Source organism: Drosophila miranda, chromosome XL (genome assembly GCF_003369915.1).
Source record: "Drosophila miranda strain MSH22 chromosome XL, D.miranda_PacBio2.1, whole genome shotgun sequence".
In the NCBI taxonomy this organism is placed as follows: Eukaryota; Metazoa; Arthropoda; class Insecta; order Diptera; family Drosophilidae; genus Drosophila; species Drosophila miranda.
This window is the reverse complement of record NC_046673.1, coordinates 21,375,925-21,391,762: the sequence shown is the minus strand read 5'-3', so window position 1 is coordinate 21,391,762 and position 15,838 is coordinate 21,375,925. Positions and strand designations below refer to the sequence as shown.

At 42.8% G+C, this 15,838-nt stretch overlaps 3 protein-coding genes across 4 annotated transcripts; 2 read left to right on the top strand and 1 right to left on the bottom strand.

The window, feature by feature from the left end:
- The first annotated feature begins 1,018 nt into the window (after positions 1–1,018).
- On the top strand, positions 1,019–1,885 carry LOC108160096 (C-type lectin 37Db-like). The gene is made up of 2 exons (XM_017293884.2): positions 1,019–1,187; positions 1,256–1,885. Exons 1-2 carry the CDS (start codon positions 1,116–1,118, stop codon positions 1,862–1,864), a joined length of 681 nt encoding a protein of 226 aa, XP_017149373.1. The 5' UTR covers positions 1,019–1,115; the 3' UTR covers positions 1,865–1,885.
- Positions 1,886–2,132: 247 nt separating this feature from the next.
- LOC108160103 (C-type lectin 37Db-like) lies at positions 2,133–2,854 on the top strand. Its single transcript, XM_017293897.2, has one exon. It carries the CDS (start codon positions 2,159–2,161, stop codon positions 2,708–2,710), a length of 552 nt encoding a protein of 183 aa, XP_017149386.1. The 5' UTR covers positions 2,133–2,158; the 3' UTR covers positions 2,711–2,854.
- An 886-nt stretch (positions 2,855–3,740) lies between these two features.
- LOC108160089 (plexin domain-containing protein 2) lies at positions 3,741–15,710 on the bottom strand. Of its 2 annotated transcripts, XM_033387100.1 has the most exons (8): positions 15,403–15,710; positions 6,412–7,353; positions 6,128–6,337; positions 5,907–6,058; positions 5,762–5,834; positions 5,283–5,689; positions 5,185–5,202; positions 3,741–5,071 (listed from the first exon to the last, which is right to left on the bottom strand). In XM_033387100.1, the coding sequence occupies exons 1-8, from the start codon at positions 15,485–15,487 to the stop codon at positions 5,003–5,005; spliced, it is 1,956 nt and encodes a 651-aa protein (XP_033242991.1). In that variant the 5' UTR covers positions 15,488–15,710; the 3' UTR covers positions 3,741–5,002. The 2 variants fall into 2 exon arrangements, with proteins under 2 accessions (XP_033242991.1, XP_017149359.1); XM_017293870.2 differs by lacking the exon at positions 5,185–5,202 and having other exon boundaries at positions 15,403–15,709.
- Between the last annotated feature and the right edge of the window lie 128 nt (positions 15,711–15,838).

Here is a 15,838-nt window from a genome sequence, read left to right as displayed (position 1 = left end):
ACTTCCTAGGATCTTCCTATAATGAGCTAATTACCACATCAACGTTCGAAATTATACAAAATTAAGTCATATAAATATTAAATATATTGATTTTAAAGCTACGGTAAGCTCGCTAAGTTTTTTCTGAATTCAGCAATTTGATTGTTTATTAGAATAATACCTCATTGGAGGTCATCAGGCCCCCCATTGAGGCTATGTAATTCGTCAACTTGTCAATTTAATTGGCTAGGCGACACAGCAGCGACGTAATGGATATGGTCCGCAGCAGGACGGCCTCACGAGAGGGCGAGGAGCTACGGCGGAGTCACCCGCGGATGAGGGACCGACGGCGATCGGTCTGGAGAGGCAGAGAAAACAGCGTGGGACACAAGGAAGAGGGCCATGGCAGTGAACGTCCAGTGCACCGGAAGACCAGATGCAAGAGGAATGCTTACCTGGTCAAAGCCGATGAGGTACAAAAGAGTGCAGGAGGGAATACGATGTCGGTAATGTTTGCACATAAATTACAGTGAAGTAAGTTCCAACAGCTGGCGCGATGCACCCGATGCAGCTCTGCAGTTTTAAGTAGATCGCGAAAGCTCCCCTACACTGTATCGATACGAGCTGAGCGCTGCGACCCCTATTGGTCCGATCCAGCAACACTCAAACGGGTGAAGCTGCCAGGGGCGCCAGTGTGCGCGCCAAGTGATTTAAAGAGGGAGAATCCCCAGGGCGAACTTTTAACATATTGTAGATAGATATATCAACTGCACTGATCTTTGGCCAATCAAGTTTTAAATTTCCTTATTATGAAATATTTTTCATTTAAAAAAACTAAACTGATACTCTCAATACTGATGTAACAGCGATAGGCCGATAAGAACCCACATATATATATACGTACATATATGTACATGAATTTTTGTAAACAAATTTAATATATATATATACTAAATACTATGATCTGGTTGGCTAAATTTATTTTTACCATATATCGTTATCGAAAGGGTCACACAGTGGCCAGAAAGTTTAAAAAGCTTACTGTGCCAAAAATTTAGTTCGTCACTGTATATATACGAATCATTTCGTTTTTATATTTTGTCCAGTGTGGTTTTTCATTTGACATAATTTACAGAATGTCTAAGTCAGTTTTCCTCTTGTATATTTTGATTGCTGTGCATCTGCAAGAATCCTTGACATTTAATGCGGTGAGTAAAAATTTTGGATCATATGGAATACTACCTATGTATATATCGTGTCATTCTTCTAATTGCAGACTTTGTCGACTCAGAGCACTGAAGGACAATGCGGTGGATATTGCTTTAATGCTCTGAAACCGATGCTGGACCACATCGCTGCCAATCAGCAGCGATGGAGTAGCTGCGATGCCACCCTGCTGGAAAGCACAGCCAGACAGGACAGTATGGAGAGCCAGCTGGCTGCCCTGAAGGATAAATTGTCCTCAATCGAAGCAGGGAAGGAGGTGCCGAAAGTAAATAAGCTGGAAAACTTCGTTCAGATCGGTTCGCGCTTCTTTTACATCGAGGAGCTTCGCGAAGTCAATTGGTTCTCCGGAACGAATATATGCCGTCAGATGGGTGGGTTTCTGGCGAGTCCGAGAAGCGAGGAAGAGCTGATTGCCATTAAAGAAAAGCTAAAAAAAGGCCGCCAGTATTGGCTGGGAGTTTCCGACTTGGCCAAAGAGGGCACCTTTGTGTCGCAGGCCACGGGAGACTTGGCTCCTTTGCTAAAGTGGAGTCCTTCCCAACCAGACAATCATGGAAATAATGAACATTGCGTACATCTTCAATATGAAAATTTCTCGATGAATGACTTACCATGTACTTATAAGAACTATTTCCTTTGCGAGGCAGGTGATGGATAATAATATTTTCTGTCGAAGAAGAAAGCATGCTCCCCAAGACCACATCTTACTAATTTAATACGACTAGTGGAAAACATTTTAAGAATAATTTTTCTCTGAGTGCAATTGCGTTTTAGGTTATCTAATATAACATAGCCCGGGTGTAGCCCGGAAAACTTTCAATCGCTGATAGTGTCTGACAGCGAAAATCGGCAGCCTATAAAAGGTATGGCATGAGTTCAGCAATTGCCATTAAAATCAGTTTGTTTCCGATCATATGCCGTGTGCTGTAGCACAGTTGAACTAATTTCTAGAATGTTCGAGCTTGTGTCTTTCCTCCTGTATCTACTGATTGCTGTGCATCTGCAAGGATCCTTGAAAAGTGATTCGGTGAGTGGAAACGCTGAACGCCTGGACAGGGTGGAGGATGCGATTGGCGATCTGCAGACGCAAGAGTCGGGAGGTACTGGGAACTTCGTGAAGATAAATTCGAGGTTCTTCCACATTGAGCAGAATCGAAAAGTCAACTGGTATGCCGCATTGAATATATGCCACGAGATGGGCGGCCATCTGGCGGATCCGGCGAACCAACAGGAGCTGAATTCCATTAAGCAAAGACTGATCCGCGGCCGGCACTATTGGCTGGGGATCTCCGACCTGGCCAATGAGGGTTTGTTTCTGTCGCAGAACACTGGCAACAGGGCGACCTTTCTTAGGTGGGTCTATGGTGAACCAAACAACTACGGAAATTACGAGCACTGCGTAGAACTGAAGTCACAGCAAAATAGGGAATTCCTAATGAACGACGCCCCATGTTGGCTTTTGTCCTATTTTATTTGCGAGACTAGCTCACCGAATAATAAATAATGAATATCTTATCATCAGTTTTCGTTGCATGCTACTAGCATCCGGAAAAATATATTTAATCGTAGGAATTGTTACTATTAAGTGATCCGCTTACAAGTTAATAAAAGTACAAACTACATTTACTCGCAATAAATGCATGATGAATTTCCTCTAGTACTTTATTTCAATTGTTAAGACTTTCTTTTTCCCAGGGTTTCTACTACTATAGTATTTTCTGTCAGACATTTAATTGATGTATGTGAACCAGTACATATGTATTTCCTCTGCTAGGGTACACAAATGAAAACCAAATCATTTTAATGATATTTTATCGTATATTTGAGAACCCAACCATTGTGGGATAGGTCTGGAACTTCTCGGCGGCCAGCCTGGTAGAATCGAATTGCAAAATGCTAGAATATTAGCCTCTTTTTATTTCCCATTAAGTCTCTAAAGCGGCTGAAGGATGGTGGCAGCTTCCTCATTGAGTTTGGCGACTGAGACAAAATATTAAGGTAAATTTAGAGCCTTATCATTTATGTAACTTAGACAATATATATCATACGTGACTGCCAAATGCTCTCTCGCTCTCTAACGCTATTAACAACGCTGTTTAATGACAGCTGGGACAGACAGACATACTCGTGACTATGTATATCGACTCGGCTATTGAGGCTGATGAAGAATATATATACTTTATGGGGTCGGAAATGCTTTCTTTTGGCTGTTACACATACATATATCCCTACTAGGGGGCCATCTTCTTTTAGCCAAGTCCGACTTGGAAGCGTTGTGCGTATACTCTTGGGATTTTCAAAGTGCCAGCCTCTCCAGTGTCTGAGTTCTGTAGATCTGCGAAAATTACACACATACATACATGTACATATGTTGGTGTGTTAATTTTTGTATTTTGTATTTTCTTTTATTTAAATTATTATGTATACATAATAAGAGCTTAAAATACAAATTTAATTTCTTTATCAAAATACATTGTTATACAATTTCCTTAGTTGTTGTCGCTTGTATGCTTGGGGATCTCAATTTGGATTCATTTGACGGTGTTATTTCATTTTATTTGATTTGATTTTGATATTAATAGTATTCCGAGTGGGTTTCGCTTAGTCGTCAATGTTTATGGATTTAGTTTTAGCTTTGCACACCGCCTTTTGTTTAGTTATAGTTTGAAGCTTATGTTCCTTTTCTTTTTATATAGCTTTAGATCTGTTTGTTGTTTCTTTATTTGTAATATTAATTAATAGAAAAAAATACTAACAAAAAGAAGAGGTCGTCTTGGATATACCCATGGATATCAATATTGTTGAATATAAATACAATATGCAGATGTATCTATACGATTGCGGCATCCTGATCGCGTATAATACAATATATAGACAATACGAAATATAAAAAAAAAAAACTGCATCGAGTGGTTCACAATAATACATTCATCATTCATCCTGCGCGATTCATTTTATCCTCATCGCCAAGCCACTACTAAAACACACACTTTAGAAACATCTCTTTTTAAAGAAACTAACGAAATCCGATTACACAAATTGTGAAGGAACGCTGTCTGTGGAGGACGCTGCGGCACAAACAAATATACAATATATATAAAACTCTGCCCTCGATCTCTGATATCACTCCATTGATCGTTTGGTTTCCTTTCATAGGGTTAAAAAAGTATTAAATAAAACATATAATAAGAGACCTAAAAAAAATTGAACTAGGAAAACAATTGAAAGCACTTTGCCCTGTGTGTGTGTGTGGTGTGTGTGTTTGTGTGTTGTTGGAGTTCGTACAAGTATGTGCTGGGATCTTGGGGAGGACTTGGGTCTTGGCTTTTGGGGATAGCTAAGGAGGATGGGGCTAAAAACAGAACCAAAGAAAACACTAAAGGATCACTTCATGCTGTTGCCAGTCGTCTTTTTTGAGCAATTCGGTTGGAGGTTAGGGGTAAGGATTAGGGATTGTGATTTGGGTGGTGGGGGCTTCTTAATTTTGTATCCGTTTCTGTCTTGCTTTTGCCTTGCCTTACATTATTTTTTGTGTCTGTCGAAAAATCTTTAAAATCAGTACTAATAATTATTCCGTTTGTCTTTTCCTGTGATCAATAAAATTATCCATTTCCGAATTGATTGTTGTTTGAGGATTGATGTTTGCGGGGTGGAGGGGGATTTCGGTTTCCGGTTTTCGATCAAAATTTCTGTCGTTTTTGCTGCAACTCTCTTTCTCTCTCTCTTAGGCGATCTCATCTCTCTCTCTCTCTCTCTCTGTCGCTTCCATCATCTCTCTGGATATCTCTGGTACTCTTTACATGTGTATCGTGGCTGCCGTATAGCGCGCCTCGCCGCGCCTCCAAGACCACTGGCTGGGACGGAACTAATGGATTAAAGGATAGACAATAAAGTTATTTTTTGCCAAAATTATGTACTATATATGTATGCATGTGTGCTTATAGAGAGAGTGTTATATCTAGAGCTCTGATAACCAACCTGATGCAAATGCTTGGACTGCATGTAATTGTAAGAAATGCATAAAGCCATGGGTTTTACAAATATACAAGAGATGCTTTGGATCTTTCGACACTCACCTGAATTAAAAGTTGGCCGCTCTTCGTGTGCGGATTGCGGTACGCATAGAAGAGCCACAGCGTCACGGCGAACACCATGCAGATGGGCACCATGAAGCCAAATGCCATGCCCACGCTCTTGTTGTCGCCCTGCGCCTGAGAAAGCTCGTCGGCATTCAAGAGCTTGCCGTCCGCCGGACTTCTGCTGCTGCTTGCATCGGCGACTGTCTTGGTTTGGGCAGTTGCTCGCGGGGCTCGCGTGCTGCTCAGCGTTGGCTCTGTTGCCGCAGAGCTGGCGGGAGAGGCGGTGGACGAGTTGCCACTGCCGCTACTGCTTGCAGTGCCGGACTTCTCCTGGCCGGCGTTGTTGCCCTTCGTGCCGAGAACCGGGCAGGTGCCAGCATCATGAATGGCAGCTGTGTCACAGCCTGCAAATGGATGTAATTTTTCAATTAACTGAATGGTTCAACCGTTCGGGGCGTTCAACCGTTAAAGCTTACCCTTTTGAATCCATTCGTGCTTCTTGCGATCGGTACCCGTGGAGCAGCGATTCAGCGCCGGGCACCAGGAGCACTGTGAGGCGAGAAAAGGAGAGAGAAAGGATTATAGAATCTACAGTATTAGTTTTTAGCTGGTGGAACCCACGGCAAAAGTTGTGTTATGGTTAATGCACGCCTGGCAATCATTGTAGCCCAGGCAGGTGGGCAGAGCCGTCAGTTTGATAACGGTTGCATTGGTGATCTCCTTTTGCTGGAAGGTCACGCGGTGATACTCGTAGATGGTCTTTCGACGGGCAACTGTCACAGAAGCAAAAAACAACAACAGTTAGGATCGAGGCTCTGCTGGAGACAAAATATTCTACTTACAGTAGAGATGCTTGTCAATGATGTAGGCATCCGAGAGGCCCACCTTAACCGGATGCTGATTGTCCTGGATCGTGTTGATTTGCGTGGGCACCTGGAAATATCCGAACACAATGTCCCCGTTCTGATGGAGGGTCACGCTGAACGTGAACTTTCCATAGTCGGGCTTATCCTGAAGCGTCACGTTCTCCCAGACGGCCGTAAAGGCGGTACCTGGAGGAGAGATTTGGAGTTAGATTAGATAGCCAGAGCTAGAGCCAGAGCCAGAGCTCGTTCTAAATGCTCACCATTATCGTGCAGACGGACAACCGAATCCGGGGCCATGCTCGTATCGAAATTGGCCATCAGGGGGGCAATATATTGGGTGGCCGCCAGCCAGGAGTGGACATACTCGCCGGTGTAGAGGAAACCGCCGGTGGCAACGGTTATGTTGCGCACATAGTGGCCATAGAAGGGGAAATCAAACTGCAGCTCCACGGTCATGGCACGACGATGCGACGAGGAGAGCATGCTGTTCTCGGGCACGGTACGCAGCTGGGACCACAGTGCTGCGGCCTCCGCCTTGTTGATATACAGGGTACTGTTGTAGTACTCGTGATGGTCCTCCGTGCGGTTTAGGCTCTCGTTGCTGATGCCCTTGTTGATCACTTCCTCGGCGACATCCACATCCGAGACATCCACATCCGTCCACTGGTCCACGCTGATGCGGTCCGTTGAGGTGGCTACCCCAGCAGGCAGCGGCATCTGCAGTGGCACAATCGGCGCGGAGGCGGCCACCTTTTTGGGATACTGCGATTGGTTGCCCAGCAGCTGGGTGGGCTTCTTGGCCGCCACATTGATGGTGGTGGTTGCTGTTGGGTTCGCTGATCCATCGGCATTCTGCACACTATAATCCTTTCGCTGTCCGGTGCCATTGACGCCCAAATTGTGTACATTGTACGAGACACTGCCACCCGCTGCTCCCGCTCCCGTCTTGCTGTCGACGGTGGTAACCGTGGTCTCCGTGCCACCGGCCACAGCACTGGCATTCCCATTTACGCTTTGGTACTGACTCTTTGCATCCGGCGTTATGCCGGCCGGCGCCGCCGCCGAGTCTGCCGCTGCCGCATCAGGCGCCGCACGCTTCTGACGACTCCCTGCTTGATCTTCCGTCGCTGGCAGTCGAACCACATCGTGGGCATTGATGAATGTGAGCTTCATGTCGAGGGGATAGTAAGCATCTGGATTGGCTGTAAAACAGAAAGCGAATATCGTGTTAGTGAGTATATGGAGGAGCTTCAGTGACGTTTCTGTATTTCCAGGAAGTGCCTGGTCCCTGGTCCGATCGATGGTCATGTGTGAAGAAAGGAGCTTTCGAAGTCATGCACTTCATTTTGTACACAGCTAAATACATACACCCAGCTTATTACGTACACCTACACAACAACATACAGCTTATTACGTACGTACATATATGAAAAATATACGCACAGCTTATTTCGTACAGTCACAGCTTATTGCATACATCGAAGCTGTGAGATTCAGCCGAGTACTTCGCCATCTGCATTTGGTCGACGAGCACATCTTCCAGTGGACCAAGTCCTACATGGGCCACCCTCTCGTAATAAATCTCACATCGATAAAGTAAACCCGTCGATCCACACAGCTAGTGGGGTACAGCCATTTTTGTATTTCTGCCACTGCTGCGCCCTTTGGGGCATATTCTTTCTTTATCCCAAATTTGCGAGTATTCCAGCCCACACAAATTTATCAACGAGGGGAAGCCCCTTGTGGTTATTTGTTTGTAGATACTATAGGGTGTAGTCACAGCTTGTGTCGCTCTCTCTCTCTCTCTCTGTATGTACTTCGATCTGTTTTATCGTATGCATTTAAAGATCTCAGTGGCAATAAGAGACACACCAAATGTTTGTTACAATCTGTAGGAAATCATGAGTTTCGATCTACCAATCACAACATAAATTTAGTTCCATTCTTGGTAACTAAAGATATCTTTAATATAAATACTTTTAAACCGATTAGTTGCAATTCCGCTTAAGATTTCGACTGTAGGCGCCTTTATCTCTGGTAAATATTATCTTTTAATATGTGTGCTCTTATTATATTATCATTTTGGCCATATATATAAAAAGATACATCCACTGTATCTGGAAGCCAGCCATATCTGAATCTTTGCGTAAAGCCGTTCACTTATCGCCTGGTAAATATTATCTTTTCAGTCACGAATGCATTCATTATACACTTTTATGAGTATTACGTAGGCTGGCGTTTATATCCGTAGCGTAGACCAGGAAAAAGTCGCCCCTTCCATTTAAAAGCTTGCCATTTTTGTCCAAATCGTGCCTAAATCGTTTTCGTTGTACACCCGCGATTTATATCATTTAACGATAAACGAAATATTTATCTTTAAAGAAAAATGGAATTATCACATGACAATTTTCGTGTTTTGATTTTCTTTGACAAGAAAGCTTCGATCAAATTAGTTCAACAATTGGTAATGAAACACCATGCATTGCCACTACGAAAAACTGGTAAAACGAGTTCAGTAGCGCATGTTCTTCGCTGCAGAAAGAAGCTCGTGAGGGTCTTCTAAGAACACTTGTGGTACTGGAAAATATGTATACTGTGCGGGATTGGCCAAATGTCCAATATCAAATCATGGGTCATCTGACTTGCAGACATGTCCACACACCTAGTGATGCAGACTTCCTTTAGAGATACTTTTCTTCTGAGTTCCAAAATTGTTCGCTATTGTTCTTTGTGGTAAGCATAAACTGTATCTGTTTCTGTAGTTTCATTTACTTTTAGGAATATATAAACCAGCTTTGGTCTAAGTTCAAAAGAGTATCCAAAGGGTATCTTCAAAAGGGTATCCAATCGTTGAGTGTTCTGGTATTTAAAACATTTTGGGCATTTCGACCCCTGGCTGTAGTAAATTTTCCCAAAAGTAGTCATTTCCACTCTTGCATGTGTAATGCAATTTTCTGGGCATGTGCCACATGCCATTGGCCCTCTCCTCGCCACTACTATTTGTGTTGTTTTGTGTGTGTGTGCTAGTGTGCTGTAATTAACCTAACTGTTATTTGAAGCCGCTCTCAATATTGATTTTCTATTTTCATTTACCATTTCCCACATGTGCGCCAGCACCGCAGCACCGTACAAACACATCAAAGAGCCCCTGTCGTCAGCCCCCAATTGCAATTACAACATGTGGCATGTGGTTGGTCGGTCGGCTGTCTCTGTTCCATAGATGGGGGACTGCCATGTACACATGACCCCCCAAACAAAAACGATATCGATTCCCAAGCCCAATTATTCACAACTTTCGAACATACGACAACAACATACATATATGTACATATGTATATATATGTGCATATTTAAATTTTGTATATAAATAAGCAATCGAAAACAAATCGGTGAATCGTCTGCCACTTCCGGGGTAGTTTCTTGGAGGATTTCACTTCATTTGTTTCTTTGAAAGTTTTGTTATTGCTTCTTGTTTCCAATATTGCTTGATTTTTGGTGTTTTGGCATCCGGAATCCGGTATTTTTCTGCTGCTCAAAGCTGAAAAACAAATTGCGCAAGAACAGAGCTCGTTTTCGTTTCATTTGGTATTTGATTATATGTACTTATATCCATATATAACAACAACCAAGGGTATTCCGTATCTTGTTCTCAAGCAAAAAACTCCGTCCCATAAGGTTCAGCGATGAAGAAAGTTATCGTTCTTTGGCCGACGTCTTCATATGGGCATTTCCATCCGAGAATTCTATGTATATTAAGAATTTTCCGCATAACGAATTCCCCCTTAGATTCGCTACATCTTAAGATGGATGTTCGACTGTTATATCTTTGTGGAAATTCTAGGTTATTTACAAAGTTTTACTGCCCCTTCTGCTGCTTCACAAAATTTCCATAAGCAAACGGACAACAGCCTTACATATAACATGTACATAGGTATATATTTGGAATATGCTCTTCTTTCGTAATGCCCTTTGCAAAGATACGACACACAAAGCCCTCGGGCGTCAGCTTTCAGCTCTGTTTGGCGAAACGCAACTGTACACAGATACACAGATACACAGGCACATATACACGTTTGTGAATGTTATAATTGTTTACTGTTTTTCAATGGAACAAATCACAACTGAACGATTACATTGCGGGCAGGCACACAGCACCAGTCACCCGGCACCAGTCACCCGTGCCGACGATCAGATACAGTATTATTAGTAGATGCTTGTGTGGGACGCGGGACGCACGGTATGCAGGCCCCAGATCTGTTCATGTACATATGTATGTTCATGATGTATGAATGTCTGTGAAGAAGAAACAACGACAGCGAAAGCAAAAGCAAAAGCTTCGCGTCATCGATGCCCCCATCTGGCGGGTGATCTTGCATAATTACGAGTATTAGCCGCAGCCGCAGCAGCAACAACAGCAACAACAACAGCAGCGACTGCGGTCAAATTATGAGTCAACTCGCTGCGCCCTGCTCTATTTCCGACTTGAGCTTAGGGATGGGTGATGAGCAAAGAGCGATATAATTTATCGATTAAGATCTTCTATAGATGCATTAGGAGCAAATGATCTACTGAAATTGATACATTCCACGTTTATGGGAAGAATATCACACCGAATCCGCTCTACTCTCGCTCTCCTTGAGTAGGGATTCTGCAGTGAATATTCTTTCGTTGCTCTGCCTGATGGACTCAAGCCTCATCTCTACGCAAAATAACATGCCATGATGTCCAGCGGAGAAAATTCATCTGTACCATGAAAATCCATGCAGAAAGAGCGCCACCTGATCCCGCCCCGCGAACTGCTGCCTCCTATGCTACTCCGGCTGCCTCCAGTGCTGCTGCGTATTCAATTGAACCCAATGTTAATTGCTGTAAATGATGGCCGTTTTGTACGTTTTTTGTAGTTTGCTCTTGTTATTGTTGTTGAAACAATTGGCGTAAATTTATTCAGCGTTTGATTGAAAACCAAAAAATTGGTCTTTAATATTTTGTCGAGTGTTGTGTGTGTGTGTGTGTGTGTGTCGGGAGGTTTGATAGCATTTTACTTTAGTTAGTTTGTGCTAATGACCTCCACACAACAGAGACCCAGAGCCAAAGCCAAAGCCAGAGAAAGACCCCACAAGTGGGTCAAAGAATTTGCACAGTGGCCCACTTTCGGTCTTTCGCCGGTCTTTAATTATTGGGGGGTTTTTTTTTTGTCTTTTTTGGTGAAATGCGCCAACAAGATGTGAAGGACGCACGAATCAATCAGTGTGAGGGAATTGGAATTTGAATGAGATTTCTTCACAAAATTCAAGCACGCTTCAAGCGGCAGCACTTTGTGCTTTTTTGTCCAAGCAAAGTATGCACATAAATGCACGCCAGGCTGTTCGTTTCACTGCATTCGTCGGCGCATTCGGGGTCTTCTCTCCCATTTCTATTTACGTCTGCGCTTTTGAAATTACTTATCGCCAGTTACCCACTCCATGGTATATCTTGTTTCTTTCTTTTATTTTCGTTTTTTACCTGCTGATACCCCTGGGTAAAGGCAGGGCTATTCATTATTCGGCTGAAGGTATGGAAATGCACGTTTCCGATTCCACATATTCTGTCAAAAACTGCGGAAGTCCCCGCTTGAAAGATATGCATTTTTAGTAGTGTTATAGGGTTCTACAGCTACTATCTACCGATCAGCCATTAATTCTATGTGATGGCTCACAATAGCGTGACACTTGTAATTGGTGGAGCCATTAATGGAGCACAGCTCCCTTATCGATGCCCGACTCGAGACGCACAAGCGAATGGCAAAAACAACATATATGTATACATGTCGTGTGCATGACGCGGCATATGGTTGCTTTATGTATGGTTATATATTTGTGAAACAACTTTTAGCAAAGGGTTATGTATGTATCTTATTCTTATATCTTATCTTATACAATGTGGTAGGTATGCATCTAAGGTTATATAATGGCTAAGGTTCTGATTACGATATCCGTCTTCTGTGTAAGGGTTCTTCGCTAAGGGTTCGCTTTTGTTGTTGTTATGGGACTGCTCCCGCCTGAATTCCAAATCGATTATTTTCGACTATGAAAATTGATTTGTGTGGCGGGTATTTCTATAGTCGGAACGTCTCTGTCTGATTTATTCTTCAATTGCTGGTAGCTTTATACTGTGATAATCAAAAACGCTATCGACACCGGTCGTTTATCAGTATTTGTTTTTGAATTTTCCTCAGCTCTTTTACTGATTGCTTGACAGACAATTTGCGTCGCACGGTTTCAGCTAATTGAGGGTAGAGGTACCTGTACCTGTACCTGTACATTTACCAGCAACTGTATCTGTACCTGTCTGAAAAAAGGTACTCGGACAGGAGGCACTCTCTCTGGTGGGGACCTGTGTTTGTTCAGTCACTGCACTGGGCCAGACGTGGCCGGAGTGTTAATATTTTAACAGTTCTTTTATGCGCCGTTAGGCGGATAAGGTTATCAACCACCAAATCAATGGAAGTCAAACAAAGGCAAGTGCGAGCGTGATTTTTTCTTCCCAGCAAATGGACGGACTATGATGATGATGATGGTAATGGTAATGATGTGTTAACGTCCGTTCATCTTTGCATGGCCTAGACGACGACAAGACAAGCGATGCATTTGTCAAAGAGCCAATGCTCAAAGATCATAACTGTTTAAGTCCATTAACTTGTTAGAGCTGGAAAACCCGAGAACTATCTCGAGTGGCAATGAATGAAAGATAATTGAGTTGCAGTTGATTGAGGGGACCGTGGTTTGTTCTCTTTTACCACATATTTGAAGACCAAAAGCCAGATGGATATTTAGGGAAATAGAATAAACCATAAAGTCTTCCACTTTCAGCTTTTCAGGTTTGAAATTGTATTGCAAATTCCCCAACGATTTCAGTCTTATTTCGGGAAATACCAAACTCTGGAATACAGTGGACACAAGTGAAATTCACATGAAATGTTTATAGGGATTAACGATTAAAGCGGATGGATGATTCAGCTGTTCAAGCTTGTTCCCTGCAAAATCCCCAGAGAATTCATCACACAACAGCTTTAACCCAGACTTCAGACTCCAGTCCGCCAAATGAATGTGATGGATAGATGGATGGATGGATGGATGGATGCTTTATCAAGAGGAGCAGCAACAACAGTTATAAATAATAACGAACGGACACCCTTGATAAGGAGGAGACTCTGGTGCCAGTAGCAGGCTGACGCCAAGTCAAGTCCAATGGGAATTGGAATCGAAGTGCCGTTTTGCTTCTGATTACCATGTGGATCTATTGGAAGCTGCAATCAGTGGTCCACATATGGGTATGTGGAAATTGGAATCACAGTCGATCCAAAGCTGGAAGCCATAGATTTAGATTTCCAATAGTTTGAACCTGTCTGTCTGTAACCTTAACAAATTCCAATGAAAATGTGAGGGGGTCACCGAAGGCCAATGCTTGCCGCTTCCCTGAATCTTGCAAATGATCACCATGGAAATCGGTTCAAGAGTGCAGCTTTTACTGGAGGGAACACTGTCCAGAGATAAAGAAATGGAAAATCATAGAGTTTTGTGTGCTTCGGGGGTAAATCCCACTCTGGACAGTTGGCCCTCAGGGGCTGATAGTAGCGCCACTGTTCAGTACTTTAACTGATTCCAAGCGAATACAGTTTCTGAAGAAAAAGACAGAAAAATAAAGAAACTGATAATGGGGCGCTGACTGGCTGCCTGACTGAATGTGAGACGGGATGTGAGATGGGATGGGGGCCAAAAGACAAAGAAAACTCGAGCCGTTTCCAACTGTATCAACAAAATACAAATATAAACTGAGGCGACGAGAGGAGGTGAGGTGAGAGAGAGAGAGAGAGGAGGAGACAAGTGTGCAAGAGAAAAAGAGTAAATGAACTGCGACATAAGCGACTTTCAAGCCAGTTTTTTGTTTTTGTCCCCGTACATTGCATTATTGGCCAATTACACAGCACTGTTTGCAATGCGTCATAAAAGGGGTCTGGACAAGGGGAGGGGGTAGAGCAATAGAAAGATAGATGGAGAGACGCAAATGCAAATGCAAATGCAGCTAACGGCACTCCACACCAAGTGCCTCCGTCCCCCTTCCAACCGTTCCGGCCAGCAGCTGAGAGAGAGCCGGTGCGGTGTATAAGGTTGCCACCTGTCGGCGAAGCAGGTGAAAAACAAGTAGCAAGAGTGTTGCCAGGTCTGCCTTTGGTCGACCCTTTTTTGTGGCTTTTTGCTTTTGTTGTTGTTGTTGTTGCTGGTCATAATTCCACAGCCATTTGATTCGTTTAAGTTGGAAATTGCAAAATTGGCGACACAAAAAACAATAAGCAAACACATTTTGCGCCTTTGTTTTGTTTCGTTTCGTGTTAATCAAAGTGCGCCACAAATTTCAATTTAAATATGCAGGTTGAACCTGCCGTGGCACTCCGGACTGGGTCTGTCGTCTGGTGCCTGGCTGCAGCCTGGTGGCGACGTCGCAGTTGGAAAATTGTTGCACGTTAAGTGGAGCATGGCGAAGAGCACAAAAACAAAAAATTATAAATAAAAGCCAATCCGTAGCCGTAACAAGGAGGGGGCGGCAGGGGGGAGTGATGATAGATGGTAGTTGAGAGAGTAGAAGGCCCGTCGAATACAGGACACATGTTTACACATACATATTTCATTGGCTTTTACCTATTTTCACACTCGACTGCCCTTGTACACCCCCCACCCCTTCTAAATACACATACACTTTTTTTTTGTCAATTAACGCATTTACTGCCACGAAAAAAAAAACAGAAAAAATACAACATGGCAGCAGATAAAATTTCACCATACAACAACAAAAAAAAAACCAACTGTCAGTGAGACCCCTGCCCCTAGCCCATCATACTCATCCGATGATGATGATTTTGTCTTTTGTGTACAAACAAAATGAAATATGTATATACATATATATTTTGTGATCTGAGGATGAGTTTCAGATAGATATACGCATTACGTGGATTTATTTTGTTTCATATCAAGTCAAAATGGTGTAGAAACTGAAGAAATAACAACCAGATTTACAGCCAAAATTACACACACACACGCACACAATCAGATTAGATATAGAGAGTGCTAGAGAAATAGACAGAGGAGGGACAGAGTGGGAGAGGAAAACGTACACACACTCACACACACATGCACCATAGATGTTATTCAAATATTTGGGACGTCTTTTGTTTCATATGGCAGAATTCAATTTTAATCGTGTGCACACAAACTTACACCTGGCCGACGTTATCTCAATTGCACCGAATATCGCAAGGAGAATTGCAATTTGCGCGCACGCACTACCGAAACTTTTCGCCATCTTTACCCCGTTGCAACGTTGAATATATATTGATAGGTCGAATATTGATTTATATTTTTTTTTTTTTACAATATGTTTGTTGTTTTTTTTTTTTGCTAATGTATTGTATATCAGTATGGATATTTTTGAGGAGATATATCAACAATCAACGGACTTTTCTGAATTCAGAAAAAAATTCGACACTATTTTGTTGTTTCATTGTTCGCGATTGACCATTTTGTGAAGTAGAGGTGTCAAACCATCGAGGTCACTATCGAAAGTATCGATGTTTTGGTATCAAAACTATCGAGTGGCGCCAATAACGTTGTTTTTAGATAACACTAAAAGCAGCATATAGCTATTAACACTATT

Excerpts from the sequence above, each read along its gene's own strand:
- LOC108160096 (XM_017293884.2), top strand. The coding sequence starts at position 1,116 with ATGTCTAAGTCAGTTTTCCTCTTGTATATTTTGATTGCTGTGCATCTG. Across the intron at positions 1,188-1,255 it reads AATCCTTGACATTTAATGCG|ACTTTGTCGACTCAGAGCAC; the intron begins GTGAGTAAAAAT and ends TTCTAATTGCAG.
- LOC108160103 (XM_017293897.2), top strand. The coding sequence starts at position 2,159 with ATGTTCGAGCTTGTGTCTTTCCTCCTGTATCTACTGATTGCTGTGCAT.
- LOC108160089 (XM_033387100.1), bottom strand. The coding sequence starts at position 15,487 with ATGGCGAAAAGTTTCGGTAGTGCGTGCGCGCAAATTGCAATTCTCCTT. Across the intron at positions 6,338-6,411 it reads TGTCCGTCTGCACGATAATG|GTACCGCCTTTACGGCCGTC; the intron begins GTGAGCATTTAG and ends TCTCTCCTCCAG. Across the intron at positions 6,059-6,127 it reads CATTGACAAGCATCTCTACT|TTGCCCGTCGAAAGACCATC; the intron begins GTAAGTAGAATA and ends CTTCTGTGACAG.